The sequence below is a fragment of the Mirounga angustirostris genome, unplaced genomic scaffold (assembly GCF_029215605.1).
Source record: "Mirounga angustirostris isolate CCGP_5_RB_7025 unplaced genomic scaffold, mMirAng1.0.hap1 SCAF_8, whole genome shotgun sequence".
In the NCBI taxonomy this organism is placed as follows: domain Eukaryota; kingdom Metazoa; phylum Chordata; class Mammalia; order Carnivora; family Phocidae; genus Mirounga; species Mirounga angustirostris.
In genome coordinates, this window is record NW_026991716.1 from 4,671,119 (window position 1) to 4,693,052 (window position 21,934).

General features: G+C 42.1%; 1 protein-coding gene across 1 annotated transcript in view; it reads left to right on the forward strand.

The window, feature by feature from the left end:
* DCDC2 (doublecortin domain containing 2) overlaps window positions 1-21,934 on the forward strand; it is a 170,439-nt gene that overhangs the window by 126,649 nt on the left and 21,856 nt on the right. Inside the window, exon 8 of the mRNA XM_045865945.1 lies at window positions 20,426-20,526. Within this exon, the coding sequence (XP_045721901.1) occupies window positions 20,426-20,526 (101 nt within the window). The remainder of the gene's footprint in view (window positions 1-20,425; window positions 20,527-21,934) is intronic.

The window sequence follows — 21,934 nt, forward strand, 5'->3', positions numbered from 1 at the left end:
TATCTTCTCCCATTCTGTCAGTTGTCTTTTGGTTTTGTTGACTGTTTCCTTTGCTTTGCAAAAGCTTTTTATCTTGATAAAGTCCCAATAGTTCATTTTTGCCCTTGCTTCCCTTGCCTTTGGCTATGTTTCTAGGAAGAAGTTGTTATGGCTGAGGTTGAAGAGGTTGCTGCCTATGTTCTCCTTTAGGAATTTGATGGACTCCTGTAAAACACTGAGGTCTTTCAACCATTTGGAGTCTATTTGTGTGTGTGGTGTAAGGAAATGGTCCAGTTTCATTCTTCTGCATGTGTCTATCCAATTTTCCCAACACCATTTGTTGAAGAGACTGTCTTTTTTCCATTGGACATTCTTTCCTGCTTTGTCGAAGATGAGTTGACCATAGAGTTGAGGGTCCATTTCTGGGCTCTCTATTCTGTTCCATTGATCTATGTGTCTGTTTTTGTGCCAGTACCATACTGTCTTGATGAAGACAGCTTTGTAATAGAGCTGGAAGTCCGGAATTGTGATGCCGCCAGCTTTGCTCTTCTTTTTCAACATTCCTCTGGCTATGCGGGGTCTTTTCTGGTTCCATACAAATTTTAGGATGATTTCTTCCATTTCTTTGAAAAAAGTGGATGGTATTTTGATGGGGATTGCATTGAATGTGTAGATTGCTCTAGGTAGCATTGACATCTTCACAATATTTGTTCTTCCAATCCATGAACATGGAATGTTTTTCCATTTCTTTGTGTCTTCCTCAATTTCTTTCATGAGTATTTTAGAGTTTTCTGAGTACAGATCCTTTGCCTCTTTGGTTAGATTTATGCCTAGGTATCTTATGGTTTTGGGTGCAATTGTAAATGGGATCGACTCCTTAATTTCTCTTTCTTCTGTCTTGTTGTTGGTGTATAGGAATGCCACTGATTTCTGTGCATTGATTTTATATCCTGCCACTTGACTGAATTCCTGTATGAGTTCTAGCAGTTTTGGGGTGGAGTCTTTTGGGTTTTCCACATAAAGTATCATATCATCTGCAAAGAGTGAGAGTTTGACTTCTTCTTTGCCAATTTGGATGCCTTTTATTTCTTTTGTTGTCTGATTGCTGTGGCTAGGACTTCTAAGACTATGTTGAATAGCAGTGGTGATAGTGGACATCCCTGCCGTGTTCCTGACCTTAGGGGGAAAGCTCTCAGTTTTTTGCTATTGAGAATGATATTCGCTGTAGGTTTTTCATAGATGGCTTTTATGATATTGAGGTGTGTACCCTCTATGCCTGTACTCTGAAGTGTTTTGATCAAGAAAGGATGCTGTACTTTGTCAAATGGTTTTTCTGCATCTATTGAGAGGATCATATGATTCTTGTTCTTCTTTTGTTAATGTATTATATCACGTTGATTGATTTGCGGATGTTGAACCAACCTTGCAGCCCTGGGATGAATCCCACTTGGTCGTGGTGAATAATCCTTTTAATGTACTGTTGGATCCTATTGGCTAGTATTTTGGTGAGAATTTTTGCATCCATGTTCATCAGGGATATTGGTCTGTAATTCTCCTTTTTGATGGGGTCTTTGTCTGGTTTGGGGATCAAGGTAATGCTGGCCTCATAAAATGAGTTTGGAAGTTTTCCTTCCATTTCTATTTTTTGGAACAGTTTCAGAAGAATACGTATTAATTCTTCTTGGAATGTTTGGTAGAATTCCCCTGGGAAGCCATCTGGCCCTGGGCTTTTGTTTTTTGGGAGATTTTTTGATGACTGCTTCAATTTCCTTAGTGGTTATAGGTCTGTTCAGGTTTTGTATTTCTTCCTGGTTCAGTTTTGGTAGTTGATACATCTCTAGGAATGCATCCATTTCTTCCAGGTTATCGAATTTGCTGGCATAGAGTTGCTCATAATATGTTCTTAGAATTGTTTGTATTTCTTTGGTGTTGGTTGTGATCTCTCCTCTTTGATTCATGATTTTGTTGATTTGGGTCATTTCTCTTTTCTTTTTGATAAGTCTGGCCAGGGGTTTATCAATCTTGTTAATTCTTTCAAAGAACCAGCTCCTCGTTTTGTTGATCTGTTCTACTGTTCTTTTAGTTTCTATTTCATTGATTTCTGCTCTGATCTTTATTATTTCTCTTCTCCTGCTGGGTTTAGGCTTTATTTGCTGTTCTTTCTCCAGCTCCTTTAGGTGGAGGGTTAGGTTGTGTACTTGAGACCTTTGTTTCCTGAGAAAGGCTTGTATTGCTATATACTTTCCTCTTAGGACTGCCTTTGCTGCATCCCAAAGATTTTGAATAGTTGTGTTTTCATTTTCATTGGTTTCCATGTATTTTTTTAAATTCTTCTTTAATTTCCTGGTTGACCCATTCATTCCTTAGTAGGATGCTCTTTAACCTCCATGTATTTGAGTTCTTTCTGACTTTCCTCTTGTGATTGAGTTCTAGTTTCAAAGCATTGTGGTCTGAAAATAGGCAGGGAATGATCCCAATCTTTTGGTACCGGTTGAGACCTGATTTATGACCTAGGATGTGATCGATTCTGGAGAATGTTCCATGGGCCCTAGAGAAGAATGTGTATTCTGTTGCTTTGGGATGGAATGTTCTGAATATGTCTGTGAAGTCCATTTGGTCCAGTGTGTCATTTAAAGTCTTTATTTCCTTGTTGATCTTTTGCTTAGACGATCTGTCCATTTCAGTGAGGGGGGTGTTAAAGTCCCCCACTATTATTGTATTGTTGTCGATGTGTTTCTTTGCTTTTGTTATTAATTGCCTTATATAATTGGCTGCTCCCATGTTAGGGGCATAGATATTTACAATTGTTAGATCTTCTTGTTGGATAGACCCTTTAAGTAGGATATAGTGTCCTTCCTCATCTCTTATTACAGTCTTTGGTTTAAAATCTAATTTGTCTGACAGAAGGATTGCCACCCCAGCTTTCTTTTGGTGTCCATTAGCATGGTAAATGGTTTTCCACCCCCTCACTTTCAATCTGGGGGTGTGTTTGGGTCTAAAATGAGTCTCTTGCAGACAGCATATCGATGGGTCTTGTTTTTTAATCCAATCTGATAGCCTGTGTCTTTTGATTGGGGCATTTAGCCCATTTACATTCAGGGTAACTATTGAAAGATAGGAATTTAGTGCCATTGTGTTGCCTGTAAGGTGACTGTTACTGTATATTGTCTGTGTTCCTTTCTGGTCTATGTTGCTTTTAGGGTCTCTCTTTGCTTAGAGGACCCCTTTCAAGATTTCTTGTAGGGCTGGTTTCGTGTTTGCAAATTCCTTTAGTTTTTGTTTGTCCTGGAAGCTTTTTATCTCTCCTTCTATTTTCTTTTTTCTTTTTTAAAATATTTTATTTATTTATTTTTTAGAGAGTGAGTGAGAGAGAAACAGCATGAGAGGAGAGAGGGTCAGAGGGAGAAGCAGGCTCCCCTCTGAGCCAGGAGCCTGATGTGGGACTCGATCCCAGGACCCTGGGATCATGACCTGAGCTGAAGGCAGACGCTTAACCATCTGAGCCACCCAGGTGCCCCATCTCCCTTCTATTTTCAATGACAGCCTAGCTGGATAGAGTATTCCTGGCTGCATATTTTTCTCATTTAGTGCTCTGAATACATCCTGCTAGTCCTTTCTGGCCTGCCAGGTCTCTGTGGATAGGTCTGTTGCCAATCTAATGTTTCTACCATTGTAGGTTACATATCTCTTCTCCCGAGCTGCTTTCAGGATTTTCTCTTTATCTCTGAGACTTGTAAGTTTTACTATTAGATGTCGGGGTGTTGACCTGTTTTTATTGATTTTGAGAGGGGTTCTCTGTGCTTCCTGGATTTTGATGGCTGTTTCCTTCCCCAAATTAGGGAAGTTCTCTGCTATAATTTGCTCCATTATACCTTCTGCCCCTCTCTCTCTTTCTTCTTCTTCTGGGATCCCAATTATTCTAATGTTGTTTCGTCTTGTGGTATCGCTTATCTCTCGAATTCTGCCCTCGTGATCCAGTAGTTGTTTATCTCTCTTTTTCTCAGCTTCTTTATTTTCCATCATTTGGTCTTCTATATCACTGATTCTGTCTTCTGCCTCATTTATCCTAGCAGTTAGCGCCCCCATTTTTGATTGCACCTCATTAATAGCCTTTTTGATTTCAACTTGGTTAGATTTTAGTTCTTTTACTTCTCCAGAAAACGTTTCTCTAATAACTTCCATGTTTTTTTCAAGCCCAGCTAGTATCTTTAAAGTGATGTTTCTGAACTCTAGATCTGACATCATACTAATGTCTGTATTGAGTAGGTCCCTGGCAGTCGGTACTACCTCTTGTTCTTTTTGTTGAGGTGATTTTTTCCGTCTTGTTATTTTGTGCAGAGGGGAATAGATTAATGAGAGAACAAAATGCTAGCAGAGTAACCACGTCCCCAGAAAATATACTCTAAAGAAATCAGAAAAGACCTGAAGCAGTGGGAAAAGAAAGAGAGAAAAAAAAGAAAGAAAAAAAAAAAAAAAAGAAAGAAAAAAGATAAAGATAAAAACATACAAAAACAGAACAAAACAAAACAACAACAACAAAAAACCAGAATGTGATCAAATATGATCAGGCTGGTATATAGATCAGTGCCACACACTAGATTTTGGGTGTATTTGGTCTGTTAGAAGAAAGTGCCTCCCAAAATTTTAAAGAAAGAAAAACTTATATATGTACAAAAATAAGGGTTGATATGATGAAGGGATGGAATATGAGTGTAAAGATGGAAATTATAAAAAATTTAATAAAGGAATTGATAAGAAGTTGTTTGAAAAAAGAAAGAAGAGGATTTAAAAATAGAAAGAGAAAAAAAAAGGGAGAGAATGTGATCAGTCAGGGGAGTAGAAAAAAACCATACAATAGAGATTTAGGGTATATTTTGATCTGTTAGAAGAAACGATCTCAAAATTTTAAAGAGAGAACAACTTATATATATATATGCCAAAAATACGGGTAACTACTATGAAGGGATAGAATATGACTCTAAAAATGAAAAATAAAAATGAAAAATAAAAATTTTTTTTTTAAAAAGGGATTGATAAGATGTTGGTTGAAAAAGGGGAAAAGAGGGCTCCTGGGTGGCTCAGTTGGTTAAGCGACTGCCTTCAGCTCAGGTCATGATCCTGGAGTCCCTGGATCGAGTCCCACATCGGACTCCCTGCTCGGCAGGGAGTCTGCTTCTCCCCCTGACCCTCCCCCCTCTCATGTGCTCTCTCTCTCATTCTCTCTCTCAAATAAATAAATAAATAAATCTTTAAAAAAAAAAAAAGAAAAAGGGAAAAAGAAAAATTCAAGAAAAAAAAAAAAAAGACAGTTAAAAAAAAAAAAGAACTTTGAAAGACTAAATAATCATGGTAAAAAAGCCATGAATTCTATGTGCAGTATTCCCCTAGCGCTGGAGTTCTGCCGTTCTCATTGATCGGTAAACTTGGTCTTGGCTGGCTGTTCTCGCTGATTTCTGGGGGAGGGGCCTGTTGCCATGGTTCCCAAAAGTCTTTGCCGGAGGTGGAATTGCCCCGCCCTTGCCGGTCCGGGCTAAGTAATCTGCTCGGGTTTGCTCTCCGGAGCTTTTGTTCCCTGCGAGCTTTCCGTACAGCTTTGGAGGCGGAGAGTGAGAATGGCGGCCTCCCAATCTCCACCCCAGAGGAGCCGAGAACTCGGGGCCCCGCTCAGTGAGCCCCAGAGAAAAGCCGCCAGTCACTCCCGTCTCCCCGGTCTCCGGCCGCACCCCGTGCTCACCCGGCCTGTGGCCGCGCTCCTCTATCTCTGGCACCCGACCCCGGGTGGAGTCTCCAAACCCAGCAGATCCCTGCGGTGCCCTCCCGCGCGGCTCCTCCCAGGGGAGGAAGGTGAGTCTCCCCGGATCTGCCGCTTGTTGGGTCCCCGCTGGAGGAGCAGGGGCCCGACTGGGCCGCGGATCACGGTCAATGGCCACCCCGAGCTGAGAGCCCGCGCCTGGGCTCCGCCTCTGCAGCCGGCTTCCCTGCTCCGATCCCTGGGAGCTCTGCCGCACTCAGGCACCCCCGGTCTTCCTGTGACCCCGAGGGTCCTGAGACCACACTGTCCCGGAGGGTTCCACCGCCCGCTTAGCCACCAGAGTGACGTCCCTCAGCGGAGCAGACTTTTAAAAGTTCCGATTTTGTGCTCCGCGGCTCTATCACTTGGCAGAAGCGGCCGACGGAGGCCCCTCCCCCGCCGTCTATCCTCCCGAATATCGCCTCAGATTCACTTCTCCGCCCGTCCTACCTTCCAGAAAGTGGTCGCTTTTCTGTTCAGAGAGTTGTTGCTCTTCTTTTCTTCGATCTCCTGTTGAGTTCGTAGGTGTTCAGAATGGTTTGATCCCCATCCAGCTGAACTCCTGAGAGGAGACGAAATCCAGGTCTCCTACTCCTCCGCCATCTTGCTCCTCCCCAAGCCGTCTAGTTTTAATCACTGTATCTGAATCTTGCTTCCAACACTTGCCGCCTGGGAACATCAGCGTACCTTCGTTGTCTGTACATAAAATACAGGTAGTGTCAGCAATTACTTTATAAAGTTGTTTTGGGTGTCAAATGAGTTTCACATGTAATGTGCTTAGAATAATGCCTGTCATATAATAAGCATCCGATAACTATTAGCTAATCATCATCGTTATTAATATTGTCACTATTATTACTACCTTGCTCTAGGTAAATGCTGAAGAAAAAAAATGTTTCCTGACCAGATAATAAGCATTTCTACCCTATTCTAAAAGAGATATTTTCTTAGGCTTACCAATCTTTGTGTTTTATCTTTACTGCAAGTATGTGAAAACATTATATGATGAGATAAAAGTTAATTCTTACCTACTTAATGCAGTGGGAATACTTAAAAATTATAGGTTAATGAAAGATCACTTTATTTCTGTTTCCCCCTCCCCAAGATGAAAAGAAGTAGATTATTGGGGAGCACCTGGGTGGATCAATCGGTTAAGTATCCGAGTCTTGATTTCAGCTCAGGTCCTGATCTCAGGGTCGTGAGTTCAAGACGCGTGTTGGGCTCCACCCTGGGCATGGAGTCTGCTTAAGATTCTCTCTCTCTCTCTATGTCTGTCCCTCCTCCTCATGCTCGTGCGCACATGCACGTGCGCTCTCTCTTAAAAACAAAACAAAACAAAACAAACCCCACCAGTAGATTATTGGTATTTCTCAATTATCAGTTAAGAAAGAAGCAAGGATAATTGACATATACCATTCCCTGAACTTTAGGAGCCAGAGTTATTCCTTTTGGAAGGAAACTATTAGATGATGAACTTCAATCATAGGCAACAATGCTAGAGGAGAATGTTTTCTATCTTTGCAAGAGTACATCATCCATAGATTTTTGTTATAATACAGACTAAATCTCTAAATGAAAGAGTGCAGATTCTGGTGGGTGCCCGGTAAATATGTGTTGGATCAACATTAAGTCTGAATGAACAAAGTGTGGACTGATTTGTTTTGACCTGTCTTCATCCTTAAGAGTTTCATAATAAATAGTACTGTTTTGTAGCTAATCTGCATATTTCCCATCATTAATTGAAGCTACTGTGGTCACTTTTCCCATTGATGGTTTGACATTTTTTTGTTTCCCTTATCCTCTCAAATTTTGTACTAAGTCAATATGTAGTCACTTTATATCTGAATGTCTATATCAGTTGCCGATATGTGGACATATTTCTGGTTATATAATTATCTTACGATGGAATTCAGTTGACTCACTTAAGTGGATTTATCTCAGGCTGTTTTAAATAAAACAGATTTGGAACATGAAAAATATTGCAGAGAAGAATATCTCATGCAAAAATTTGTTTCTGTCTACTATTTATTGACAACAGTTCCTTGAATTACAGAGTTTATAGAGATATGCTGAATTGAGTATATTGTAACTTCCCATTGTATGTTAACCAAAGCGAAGTTACAGCTTTAGCAGGCCATCAATTCTGACAAAAATTTATCGTCCTCTCCAGAAATTACTGTGGAGCGAATATCAACACCTGCAGTGCTAAGTGTTCAAGAAATCTCGCTTTGGTTGTCTTAAGCAAATAGAAGCATGCTATCTGTAAAATGCCCAAACAGTTAAATTGAAATGCTCCCACTCAGATTTAATGAACAATTCAAGCATATTACCTGCACCAAATAGATGAGATGAAAAATCATCCAGTCCCTTTATTCAGAATGACTGGTTTGTGCCAATGTGCTCACTTGCCCTGTGGGTCCCCTTCCCCTGAGTGAGGACCGCAGTTGACAGAATCTCCAGCACTGGTCTCAGGATTAGACTCATTTTTTTTTAAATTTTAATTTTAATTTTAATTTTTTTATTCTTATGTTAATCCCCATACATTACATCATTAGTTTTAGATGTAGTGTTCCATGATTCATTGTGCATACACCCAGTGCTCCATGCAGAATGTGCCCTCCTCAATACCCACCACCAGGCTAACCCATCCTCCCACCCCCCACCCCTCTAGAACCCTCAGTTTGTTTTTCAGAGTCCATCATCTCTCATGGTTCGAGGATTAGACTCATTTTAAAAGTGGTGATTCTGGCTTTATTCTTCCAGTAGTATTGGCATTGTTGAGCATATTGTTTTTTTTTTTTTTTTTTAAAGATTTTATTTATTTATTTGACAGAGAGAGACACAGCGAGAGAGGGAACACAAGCAGGGGGAGTGGGAGAGGGAGAAGCAGACTTCCTGCGGAGCAGGGAGCCCGATGCGGGGCTCGATCCCAGGACCTGGAATCATGACCTGAGCCAAAGGCAGACGCTTAACGACTGAGCCACCCAGGCGCCCAAGCATATTGTTTTAAAAAGCGTATCATTGCTAGTTGTTGAAAGTGTATGTTGGAGTCTTAGATTCTCAAAGGAGTAATTTAGTAATAATTGGGATTAATAACCAGTTTTGAAAATGCAGTCTCTATTTTCGTGTTTGAGCTAGGTATTTAATCCCGTAAGTATATGCTGTGTATGTAATTTGGAAACAAATATGTAGAGAAATGTTTCAGTCTTCCATCTTAAGTTTTATGGACTGCAGATAGAGTTAGAAAATTTTAAATCCTGGTTTTTCCTCAGTCTTTGGGTCTTGAGATTCCTTGAATGAATTCTTAGTAGTTTTCTGGAGTTAAGGAGTCTTTTATTTCTCTGAGATGATTGTTAATGACCAAATCAGTTAGGCCTGCAGGTTGAAGGTGCCTTGTTTCCTGGGATGGGTGCTGCCTGGCCTCCCCCTAACCCCGACTCCCCACAGACAGATTACCATTTAGACATTTTAGCTAAGGTTTAAACTCCAGGACATGTCTGCATAGCAAGAACAATTGGTATTTTCATGACATAGAGTTCTAGTAACATTTGTGTTATCAAGATGAAGATGGTCTGCTTTGGTTTAACTCGGTCATGAGTGGCTGGGGGAGCAATTTGAGTTTTTGCAAGAATGCTTGGATTTCATTAGACATGCTTGTGCACGGGGGACGTAGGTTTAGCTACAGCTTTATGGTGCGGACATCTGTGACAAGTTCATTGGAAGCTGGGAGTTAGAAAAGATGGGGTTTGACACCTGCCTACCCCCTTTGGCCCGTTCAGCCCTCCCTATCTTCATGGCCTCAGGCCTCTGAGTTCAGTCTTACAAGTTTTCTCAGCTTCACAGCGAATCATCTTGGAAGACTGGTCCACACTCCTGTCTTCACTTCCTCACCACTGTTTCAAACCACACCCCAATATAATCTGATCTTCATGCTCTACTGAAATTGCTCTCACCTCGTTGACCAGATCACTGGGATGCCAAACTGGAGGGCACTTTTTATTTTTTTTTATTTGAAGATTTTATTTACTGATTTGAGAGAGAGAGTGAGCACGAGCAGGGGGAGGGGGAGGGGTAGGGGGAGAGGGAGAAGCAGGCTCCCCAGTGAGCAGGGAGCCCAATGCAGGGCTCGATCCCAGGACCCCGAGATCATGACCTGAGCCGAAGGCAGATGCTGAACCGACTGAGCCACCCAGGTGCCCCTGGAGGACACTTTTTATTTATTTATTTTTAAGTTAAATTAAATTTAATTATGTTATGTTAGTCACCATACAATACATCATTAGTTTTTGATCTAGTGATCCATGAGTCGTTGTTTGCCTATTGGGGGATACTTTTTAATACTGATTGCTCCTTTGTCATTGCTTTCTCCTTTCCCTGGGCTTCCCGGACAGCTCACTCTCTGATTTTTTTCTCATAGATGTCATTATTTGTTTTCAATCTTTATGAGTTCCTCTTCTGCCCATCCCTTAAACATTGCTTCCTAGAATTTCGTCCCCGGTCATCTTCTATTCTCATTGCAAGTTATTGTCCAGACCCATGACTTTCTTTACCAGCTGCATTCACATACTCCCCAAATCTATGTCCTCATCCTAGAACATTACCCTAGTCAACAGATCTGTATCTCTAACCACTTACCTGACACATCTGTTGAGTTGCTTCCCCGGGGCCTCTAACTGGGACATCCAATTCAGAACTCATCATCTCCCTTCTGTCCCTCATCTTGGTAAATAGCTCTACTAACCATGGAGACCCCCCCCGGGGCTGGAAACCTGAGAGTCCCCTGCAGCTCTTTCACCTCTCCCCTCCCCCATCTGGGGGGTCCTGGAGCCCTGGGAGTATAGCTTTGTGTCCCTGGTGTCCCTCTGCCCATCCCACTCCCACTGCCTTCACGTGGGAGCTGCAAGTCTGGTGCAGATCATGGTCCCCCTGAGCAGGGCCTGTCCTGCTGTCACAATGGATGTGGGGGACCCATCCTTTCAGGCTTTACTTCCCATCCCATTCAAGCCTCTTGTTGCTTCTGTTTGACCCACATTCCAGACTTCCCTTCCTACAGTCTCAGCCAGCCTTCTCACTCTGACCCGATACCTCCCACCGGGCAACCCCCCCACCCCAGCCCCTCGGGTTGCTCTTCATCATCTGTAAGACCAAGTTCAGAGTCTGTTCTATCAGACAAGTTTTTCCGAATCCTTCCCCACCCCCCACCCTCCCCAGCCCTGCAGTCCCTGCCTCTTGGGCTTTGCACACACTGATCTTTCTGTCTGGATGCCCTTCCTCGGCTCCCCAGGGACGAGTTCCATTCATCTTTGGATTTGTGGCTTCTGTCTCTCAGAAGCTTTGACTGTCCCCCTGTCTGTTCCCCCTTTCCTGTGCACTCTCTCCAGACAGCTGTGCAGCCCTCACTACGCTTACTCTGTGCCGTTGATGTTCTCCTTCGATTCCCCAGCAGACAGAGAGCATCTTGGTCATCTTTCTACGGCTGGCCTCCAGCACGTGCCTGAGCACGAGGAGGCTCAGTGGACATCGGCAAAATGAATGAGCGAATGAATGAATGAACAAAAAGTTGCGGAATTTAGTAGAACCCTGTATTTCTATTATGTGCAAGTACTCTGTTTGTTACCACAAGAAAATTCCTAGAGTAGAGTAGTAGTCTGAGGAGGGCTGGCTGTGTTACAGACTGGAACACACAGGTCGTTTGAAGGTAGTTGGACCAGCCAGAATTAAGAACAGGACCTGAGAATTTTAGGCCACTTATTAAGTAACTTCAAGTCACTGGGGTATAAAGAGGAACAACTCAATTATTCTGATACACTAAAACTAATTTGCAGTGGAATTTTTATAAGGTAACAAAATTAGAAAGGAAAAAGTAAAGCCCTATATTCTTACTGACTTAGGCAAACCTAATCGGAGGTACTTTATTATTCTTAGTCCCGTGTATCTAGTACAGATTTTAGTCTATATAGGTTACAAAATGGTTAAGAGTCATGAATTCTACGTATTGTAAATGTGTGCTTCATTCTTTGTCCTCTGAATATTTCTGAGTTTGATGAAAATCATAAAACATCTGTATCCAAAAAAAAAAAAAGATTAAAAAAGGAATGCAGGGATAAGAACAAAATTGCCCGTGATCTGGGCAAATCAGTGATAATCATCCTACTTCTAAGTTCTTTCTACACTTGGAAAATTTCGTTGCACCCATTTCAAGTCAAGGTAAAATAACCATCGCGGTTAAGATCAAGTCTATGCAGGCTTCACAGTCAGATTTAAACCTCAGTTGTGTCACAGGTGATATTCAATACCCTGCAGTGGGAGTCAGGGAATAGAAAGAAACCACACATAAACCACGACCGAGAAAACTCAGCCTATAGAAGCATATGGATAAAGGTGTTTCCCTGTAATATTCTAAATTGCCAAAGAAAAATATCACTTGTGATATTCCCGTTTCTGGAAAGAGTTTCCATTTGGGTTTGTGGGACATAATGAAACACATGGAGAAGATCAGTGATTAAAAAACATTTGGGTTTTATTTCTGTACTGCCTCAGACATGCTCAGAGTATTCGCTGTCACGTGCTCTGATTCTTCCTAACGATAATATCCTTCAATGCCGAGAGCGGTGTGAGGATATTGTGTAAGTCGTACAAGGATCAGGGGAGGGTCGGCCAATATCCTCTCATAAGGAAGCGTTATTACATGTGGATGCCTTCTTCCGCCCTGCCTCCCTGCTTGCTGAACGTTATGGGGGCTGCCTCACATGGGGTCAGCTTTTGGGAAGTGCTTCCTTTAAATTTCAATAAGATATGATGACGGTAATCTCTATCTACGGAGAGTTATGTATTAGAAATTGGATATATTTCACATGCGCATGTATTCCCATTAACATTAGCTAATGAAAATAATTTTAATGTCACCTTCTTACCCATTTTAATTTTAATTCTGTCTCTGATGACTGATGTGACACATAGATAGGGTGCATAGTTTTTCTTGCAAATAGACCTATATATATATATTTTTCTTCCTAGAATATTATTTTATACACTGAGAGCTATAAACTCCTTGTTTCCCCACATTTTTTTCTCTACTGGGCTTAATGAGCTATATTTTAAAATTAACATTTTGTTTCTAATTTACCATTTCTTGATGAGGCAGTCTCGGTAGTAAATCATAGTAAAATGTTTATAGTCACATTAAACTTTTCTTGCTTACATGTGGAGCTTCCACTTAATAGATATCTCATATTTCCAGAGAGTACTCAGAACTGGGCATTGTCCTGTGATTTTTCTTCTTATTTGTCCTGATAAGTTCCCACTGATTTCAAAACATGGAACTCATCAAAATATGGCTTACAATACTATTTAAAAACGATTGTTAATAGTTGTAGTGAGGAGGTATGCTTTCAACGAGGTGGTTGGGCTTTAATGTTAATTATCACCAATTCCATGCACCTGCCATTCATTATCTGGTAACTTTTCTTACTCAAGGACGTCCGAGTCCTGTGACATTACTAGACTGGGCTATGGATACCCCGAGACTGGGAACCCTTTCGTTTCCGCCCCTCTAGCTGAAGAGGCTAAAGAAGCACGAGTGTCTGTTTTCCCTTTCTGCGGGGAAACAGATTCCTATTTATGAGAAACTCCACAGTAATGCTGCGAGCACTCCACCTTAGCAGCTCTGCTTTCATTTTTTTTTTTTTAGGCAATAAAATTCATAAGGGGTAAGTGAAAAATAATTGAGGAGCATTTTTATTTTTACTAGCACGTTTGCTATTATTTTACGGTGTAATATACCCTAAAGTGTCTACTCACGAGTCAGACAAGAAAGATTAGAGCTGCATTTGGGTGGATGTGCATCCAAGCATTGAATTTGATCCTTAGTAGAATAATTGAATGAGAGCAGTTTTGTGCATCAAATTTATCCCTGCTCTTTAGTTTGTTAGCAAATGGCTTTTTTTTTTTTTAAAGATTTTATTTATTTATTTGAGAGAGAGAATGAGACAGAGAGAGAGAGAGCACGAGATGGGGGAGGGTCAGAGGGAGAAGCAGACCCCCAGCTGAGCAGGGAGCCCGATGTGGGACTCGATCCCGGGACTCCAGGATCATGACCTGAGCCAAAGGCAGTCGCTTAACCAACTGAGCCACCCAGGCGCCCCAGCAAATGGCTTCTATTACAGAGGTTTCGGGGTAGGGGGAGACATTAAAAAAATGGAATCCCTTTCCTGCTGGCAGATGGGGGGTGGTGTCTGGGGGCGGTGGTGGTTGGTTTCTGCACCTCGTAAGGGAGTGAGAAGGAGAAGTAACAACAGAGGAAGAAAACAAAAGCCGGTGGACTTGCACGCTTTTTCGGACCACGGCCTGAATGGCAGACGCATGGTGTATTAATTTCCTGTTACTGTGGTAACAACTTAGCACAAACGGGGCGGCTTGAAACAACGTACAGATTCATTACGGCACGGTCCTGGAGGTCAGAATCCCGACATGGTCCTCACTGGCTTGTAAGCGGAGTGTTGGCAGGGCTTTGTTCCTTCCTGAGTCCCTAAGGGGGGAAATTTGCATCCTTGCCGTTTTCAGTTTTCTAAGGTTGTCTGCAATTCCCTGGCTTATGGTCCCCTCCCTCTTCAAAGCCAGCAATGACCAGGCAAGTCTTTCTCACACTGTGTCACGGGCCCCTGATTCTCCTGCCTCTCTCTTTCATTTATGATGACCTGTGTGATTACACTGGGTCCACAAGGCTAATCCAGGATCATCTCAGGGTCAGCTGATTAGCAACAGTAATTCCATCTGCAACCTTAATTCACCTCTGCCATGCAATGCAACATATTCACGGTTTCTGAGGTTAGGACGTGGACATCTTTGGGGGGCTGTTATCTTAGCTACCACAGCATAGCGTACACAGTCGATCCCTGTGTAGGTGGTACTCCAACCTTCTTTCTCTTCAACCTCCATATCCCCTTCCTCATCCAAGGCTACAGTGCGGCGTAGGGCCTGATGGGGCATCAACCCTGTAACAGCACGAGGAATTAATGGGCTGGGCTAGTGGCTTTTAAGTGGTATGCTCCTTCTGTTTCATCTCTGTGCAGCAGACGTTTCTGAGTGCCTGCTCTTCATTCTCTCAACAAATACCTTTTGAACACCTACGTGCTGAGCTCTATTACGTGCTGGGGATAAGCACTGAACAATATGGGCATGCTGCCTGCGCTCTTGGAGCTTATGGTTTGGTGGAGACTGACAAACACTGAAACACCAAATAAATAGGAAAAGTATCAGCTCATAATAAATGCTAGGCAGAGGATTAAAAACAGCAGTATGAATGACGGGGTGGCTACTGGAATAGGGAGGAGGACGGTTTCTGAGATCTGAATGGCAAGGAGCAGCCAATCATGTGAAAAAAGGGGAAAGAATATTCCAGGCAGAGGGAATAAGAAGTACAAAGGCAGGAATGAGTTTTCTGTTGGAGAAACAGAATGTGGCTGGAGTGTAATGGGCCAAGGGAGAGTGGTATGAAGTGTGTGCCAAGAGGGGGTAAGTGCCTGATCACACCCTTGTAAGCCATGGTACAGACCTTGGGTTCTTTGCGTGAGGGAAAGACATTAGAGAGTTTCTGAATAGTCTTTCTCATTTATCGAGATCACTTGGCTGTTTTGTGGAGGATGAATTGCAGGATAGCAAGAGTGAAGAAGAGAGACACTGATGTGTAAGCTTTGCAATGAATGGCCCATCCTGCAGAGAATGGTGATTAGACCAAGTTGATAGTGGAGACAGAAATTATATTCCCAGATTTGGCATATATTTAAAAGGAAATTGAATTGACAAGATAACAATGGAATGGATGCAAGGAGTGAGAGCAATATGGAAGTGAGGATAATTCCCAGATTTGGGGATTAAGGGGTACTGCCATTTCCTAGGGTGGGGAAGAGAGATGATGAGCAGTTGGTGGTGGTGGTGGGGGGAGGACCAGATTTCTGTTTTGACCATATTAAGGTTGAGATGCCCATTTGATATCAAAGGTGAGATGTCAAGTTAGACAACTGGTTATATAAGTTTTGGGATCTCTGAGGAGGCTGATCTAGGTTAGAGAGTCATTGGCATATGGCTGGTGTTCAAACCATGATCTTGATGAGACCGTCCAAGGAGAGAAGTAGACCCACGATGCAGCTCTGGGTGGTCCAGCACTTAGAAGGTGAACAAGAGGAGCTTGGGTTGGCCAGGGAGGCAGCAGCTGGTGGTGCTGCCAGAGTGTGGAGAGCTGAACGGAGAAATGGAGAGCTACAGATGGACTGATCTACAGACGGACTCCAGCAGGCAGCCACATGGGGACAAGGGTGAAAGGAGTAAACCAGAGGTTGAGGACGCAGGCATGAGATGGGAGCGAGCACCGTGGACTCTGAAGGTGGGCTGTGACGGAAGTGCCTGCACAGGATGAAGGGGATGTGTGCTAAAGTGGAGTTGGTGTTGTCCGTGGCATTGAGATGCTGAAGTACTCAGGCCACGGTGTGGAATGGCTCATCGCCTGGGTACTGCAACTACTCAGGTAGTGGATACAGGATGGAGAGGGACAGATGGGCGAGGCTTCCTGCAAAATGAGACACTCAGAGGAGAGACTGAGGATTTATAGGAGATTAATCATATCAACGAAAGTTGTATCAAAACCAGGATGTCCGTAGGCTCAGGGGAAGTTTTGGAAGAGCAAATTCAATACTTGGCGGAGTGCACAGGGGCAGGGTGGGAGGGGCGCGGAGCAGGAAGAGATGAAACCACGAACTTGTCTTTCCACTTAAATTTCAATGAGCATTTATTGAGGACTTACTGTGGGGAGTGCACGGTGCTTATTCTTGGGAAACAAGGGCCCACAGGGCAGGAAAGGAGCTACAGGGCAGGTACGTGGAAAGATAAATAGCCCAAGTGTCTGTGAGTTTTCCAGAAGCTGCTAAGGTTGTCGAGAGCAACCCTTTCAGATTTTCCAGAGTGATTTTTTATATGGTGGATCTTGATACATATTTACCCATCAGTCAAATGAATGAAATCTACCTATTCATTTAAAAACAATGCTTCGGGAGATGAACCGTGAGAGACTATGGACTCTGAGAAACAAACTGAGGGTTCTAGAGGGGAAGGGGGGTGGAGGGATGGGCTAGCCTGGTGATGGGTATTAAAGAGGGCACGTTCTGCATGGAGCACTGGGTGCTATGCGCAAACAATGAATCATGGAACACTACATCAAAAACCAATGATGTAATGTATGGTGATTAACATAACATAATTAAAAAAAAAAAAATCCTTCATTGTTCAGTATCGTCATTAATTACAATGTGGTACCACCACACCCAGCAACTTAGTGTGTGTTCAGGTAACATTTCATGATATGGGAAATGCTCAGGAAGTGATTTTAAAGTCAAAAAACACTTAAAAATTATATATACAATAAGATCCCACTTTTATGAGTGTGTGTGTGTGTTTGTGTGTGTAAGGGAGAAAGAGAGGGAGAAAAAGAAGAAGGTAGGGAGAGAGAGTCTGTTGTCAAATTATTAGTGGTGGTTATCTCTGGGTCATGAGGTTAGAAGGATGTTTGTTTTCTTCATTTTCCAAGCTTTCTAAAATGCATACGTATTATATAAACAATGTATCATCAATACATGCTGTGTAAAAATATTTTTCCTCTAGAAATTCGTATTTCTCTATTTTTAATTTTATGACATGTATAATAAACATTAAAATCCTAGTAGGCTTTCTCCCATCACAGAGTAATTTCCTGGCTGTTCTTCCCTTTTTTTTTTACCCACCATTTATTCCTGTGAATTCCCTTCTGACCTTCCCTTCTTGCCCCGTGCCCCTGAAGGAGATGGCTCCCACATCAGTTCACTGATGAGCAAGACTCTCCACCCACACTGCAGACAGACACGTTCATCTCTCCGTTCTCTCTGTCGCCGTACACAACGTTGAGTTTTTTGATGTGTCCCTTTGCCTTTTATATCCTATGGCTGCCATTTTCCATGCCAGTGCCCTTTCAATCTTATTTTGTTTGTTATTATTGGTTTTATTTTTCTTTTCCTGTGAAATGTTTATTCTAAAACACATCTGCAAGTCATTCATAGCTCTGGTTGGATCAAGTTAAGCATTCCATTGGATGTGAGTATTTAAGAATGTATTCCTTTCGTATCTGTAGGTTTCTCTTGGTAGTGTCTTTGAAAGCAAGTGTAACACTTGGATGCCCAAATGTCATCCGAAAATGTCATGTACTCAGGTCATAACTAGAGCGCAACATCTTTCACTGAAGGTTGACTCAAGGGACATTTTGGGGACGAGTATGATTACTGTCTTCTAAGGTAATCCGGAAGGTAGCAATGAATGTCAAACACGCTTCATTTTCCTTTTAAAACTACACTGGAGATAACATTTGATAAATTGTGGAGCCTTTTTTTGAAATTTGCCTCTGCATGTTCTCAAGGTTATGAACTCCACATGTGACTAAGGCAGAATTTATTTGTATAGTTTCTGTCATTGTTTTCTTGAGTTCCAAGTTCCCCAGAGTTTGATGGAGAGACCAAGAGCTTACCGTATATCTATCTGTTGACTCCCAATTTTGTAGACTTGATTACTCCCTTTCACTTTTCCTGCTTTATGACAGAATAATTGTGAGCCATTTTCTTAGCCCCTTGAAGTGGCCTTCCCTGCACTCTTGCTAGGTCAAAGATGGCTTTGTTGAGTGCGTAACCAAAACACTGTGTATTTCTTTCTACATCCATGAGGCCGTCAGCACATTTTCTATTTCACTTTCTATATTCTTTCTTCTGATGTTGCTGAGGTTTTGGCTGAGATTTCATTGTGGATTCACGTCCTCAGTTGTAAGACAAGACCAAGTCAGGACATAATCCTTGGAAATGCTGCATGGGCCATGTCTTTGGCGAGGATTAGTGCTAGCAATAATCCAAAATAGTTGCCAATGCTGACATGCTCATTTGGTGATGATTTTGTAGGGATTCCCTATGTATATTTTCAGTTTTGATATACATGTAAGATGATTTAACTGAGAAAACTCTAGTGAATGAAAAATTACTCTGGATTGCTTAAGCATACAAGAGCTGAAGGAAAGAAGGGGTCATTGGGTGGAAAGACTTTGTTGGATGATAGGAAGAACCAGTCTGGGATTAAATGATTGATGTAGATAATCCTCAAAATGAGTTAATCCATGTGAATTAATCTAACGTGTATAATCAGCTTCGAGGGCAGCTCTGTTGTCCCTGCTTTTTAAAAAGGAGAATAGAGAAGCTAATATCCAGTCAAGTTACAAAAAAGTAATTAAAAAGGAAAAGGGTTTCTCTAGGAGAAACAAGAAGGGCTTGAGTTTGGTTATACTTCCTCCCTCCTTCTCTCCTTCCCTCCCTTTTTCACTTGGCTGTATCTTCTGAGTGCCCATGGTGCTCTACTCCAGCCCTTACCTGTTCTAGCATTTCCTCCAGGGGAATACCTTACTGGGGGTGTGTATACATCTCCAAATATACACTCATTGGTCTGTAAGCAACCTGAGCGACATCTCATGTATGTCTTCGGTGGCCACATGGACTCACATGGCGCCTTACATGTACTCGATCCTCCACAAATGTAAAGGGATGTTTTCCATTTAATCATAAATAACGAGTGACTTTTATAACTTTAACAATATGAAGTGTTATTGTGTGACACATGTCAGATAATTGTGCTCTGGGAAACAAGCTTCCAGTGGAGAAATAGAGGAGGTTTTAAGATAAAAGATGAAACCATATTTTCTAGACTGCAGGGGGAGTCCTGTAATAGATTACCAGAGAAGGAGGTGAAATCTCCATCCCTGGAGATCCTTAAAAGTTGGGCAGAGGAAACATCTGTGAGAAGGACGGAAGCCTTAAGCCTAGTTTGGGGCACATGGATAGAATGACCGACGATTCTGTGATGCTTTGATGACTTGGCCTGGAGGAGAGAAGACTGAGGGGAAACAGGAAAACTTCTTTGGATACGGAAAACAGCTATCGTTGCTTTCCGTGGGAAAACAAGTCACGGGAGCTTAACCTAAAGCCTTAGAGATTTAGGTTACATTTTACGGTTAAGGATTTTTGAGACCTAGGTTGTGAAAATCCTGTGGAAATCTGCAAACTAAAAGATTGATTTGTGTGAGACCCAGAATCAGTGATTCTATTGCAGGAAAAAAATATATATATTTTACTATTGCTCCAAATAGAATTATGCCAACTCGCTATATTCAGTGCCCGGCATTCTCGTGGGAAAGAAGAACCTCTAAAACTAGTATTTTTAGGCAACAGGCATCATCACTGTTTTGTGGATAGGAGTGGGGAGCAGATAACAGGTGTGAGGTCCTTCCTATCTAAATACCTGTACAGGGTTGTGTTACTAGATCAGCAGCCAGAGGGTGAGGAGGAGTCTGGGACACAGCTCTGCTCTGCTGGGTCAGCCTTGTCTTCACCACTGACCCTCTTCCCTGTGAAAATGCAGCAGTGTGTGTGTGTGTTGTGGGGGGAGGGGGTGGAGGACTGCAAAAACCCCATCAGTACAAAGGGAGGCAAAGTACCTATTAAGCATTATCTTCATTAGGTATTTGATTGCAGTTTCAATGTTCAGCCACATGATGTCACCATTGGATTTTGATTTTCACTGTGCATTTGTCTCCAATAACAGATGAAGGCGTTTTCAAAGCTGGAGCAGAGAGGTCTGAGACACGGGGGGCAGCAGAAGTCCAAGAAGATGAAGACACTCAAGTTGAGATCCCAGTTGACCAGGTAGTCGCCATGTTTTTAAAAATATGCATAAACTAATGACCACTTTTTTCTTTCAAGTTTTGTGTTATCTGCTCCAGGCTGTTCCTACGAGTAGGCTGGTTAGACCCTCTCAGGTGCTGGGTGGTCGAATGGCCCACAACACACCCTCAGGTCTTCCTAGTAGTCCTACAAAGAATAGCCAGTTGAGTTGTCTTTTTTTAATTTTAATTTTTTTAATAATGTTGATGTAACTTTAATAAATAGCATTGAAGAATAAGGTGGATTGGGTAAGCCGTGAGATGCAAAGAGGGAGAAAGTTTGATACAGAAAAAGCATATTGGCTGGGGGTTTTTATCTAGAAAAAAAGTCCGCCATTCAGAAAAGAATTTTTTCTTTTTTTTAAAAGCTGTGCTATTCTATCCTTTAGGGTCCTTGAAATTGGTGTGGTTGGAATTTATTTTTCATAGAAGAATTGCTTATACAAGTACAATGCGCGTTATTTGCTGTGTGTGTATTGATTTTCTTTTTCGGCCAACAGAACACGGTACTTGTAGGAGAGAGAGAATGAGAGTGAGTGTGTGAGTATGTGTGTGTGTGTCCATGTGCTTATAGAAGGGATGAAGTAGTGCTAGGGTTGGTTAAATGATGCAAGAAATAAGTCAGTTAGGCTTTTTAATACAGCTCAGCCGGATTTCTTACATTTCTAGATGGAGGATTGGCATCCAGGTGGGGAGGAGGATGTCGTAACCTCAGGCTCAAGGGAATGAGAAGTCACTAGGCATTGTCACTTGTCCTCTATTATGTGAGATTTCCCTTACAGAAAGCAAATTTCACAATCCAGCAAGTTCCATAGATGATCTTCTCAGTTGTATTTGTCTTTAACAGTGTGGCAGTGAAATTGCTGCTTGATTATTCTACAGGCATTTCCCATAAGCATCGCCTTCCTGATGAAAAGCCTCATGTGTTAAAAATCACACAGATTTCAAAAATCCAATTTATTACCCAGGATTAGCCACAACTAATAATTTTTCATAAACTCCAGTTATAGGTATTTTTTTTTCCTGAGGGAAAATGGAATTTTAAGTCTCCTGTGAAAGCTGCAATTAAATGTTATATTTGAAGACAAAGAAGAGTAATCATCATGGATGTACAGCCCCGAAGAGCTGCCCAACACAAGACGAATTTATTCCAGAGTCAGAAGGCCAGATGATATCAGGACAGAATCAGACCGCGATTGCCAAAAGAGAAATCTCTTTGTTAATCACTTAACAAGTTTCAAAACCTGTGATAGGGGTTTCGTTACTTGTAAGTTTTGTGTCACAGGAAGGGGAGCTGATAGAAGGAAGGAGCTGGTCTCTGATGCGACCTGAACAGCCTTGGCTGAGTGTTTGCCGACCTCCATTTCTCATTTGACTGGAGAGGGTTAGCT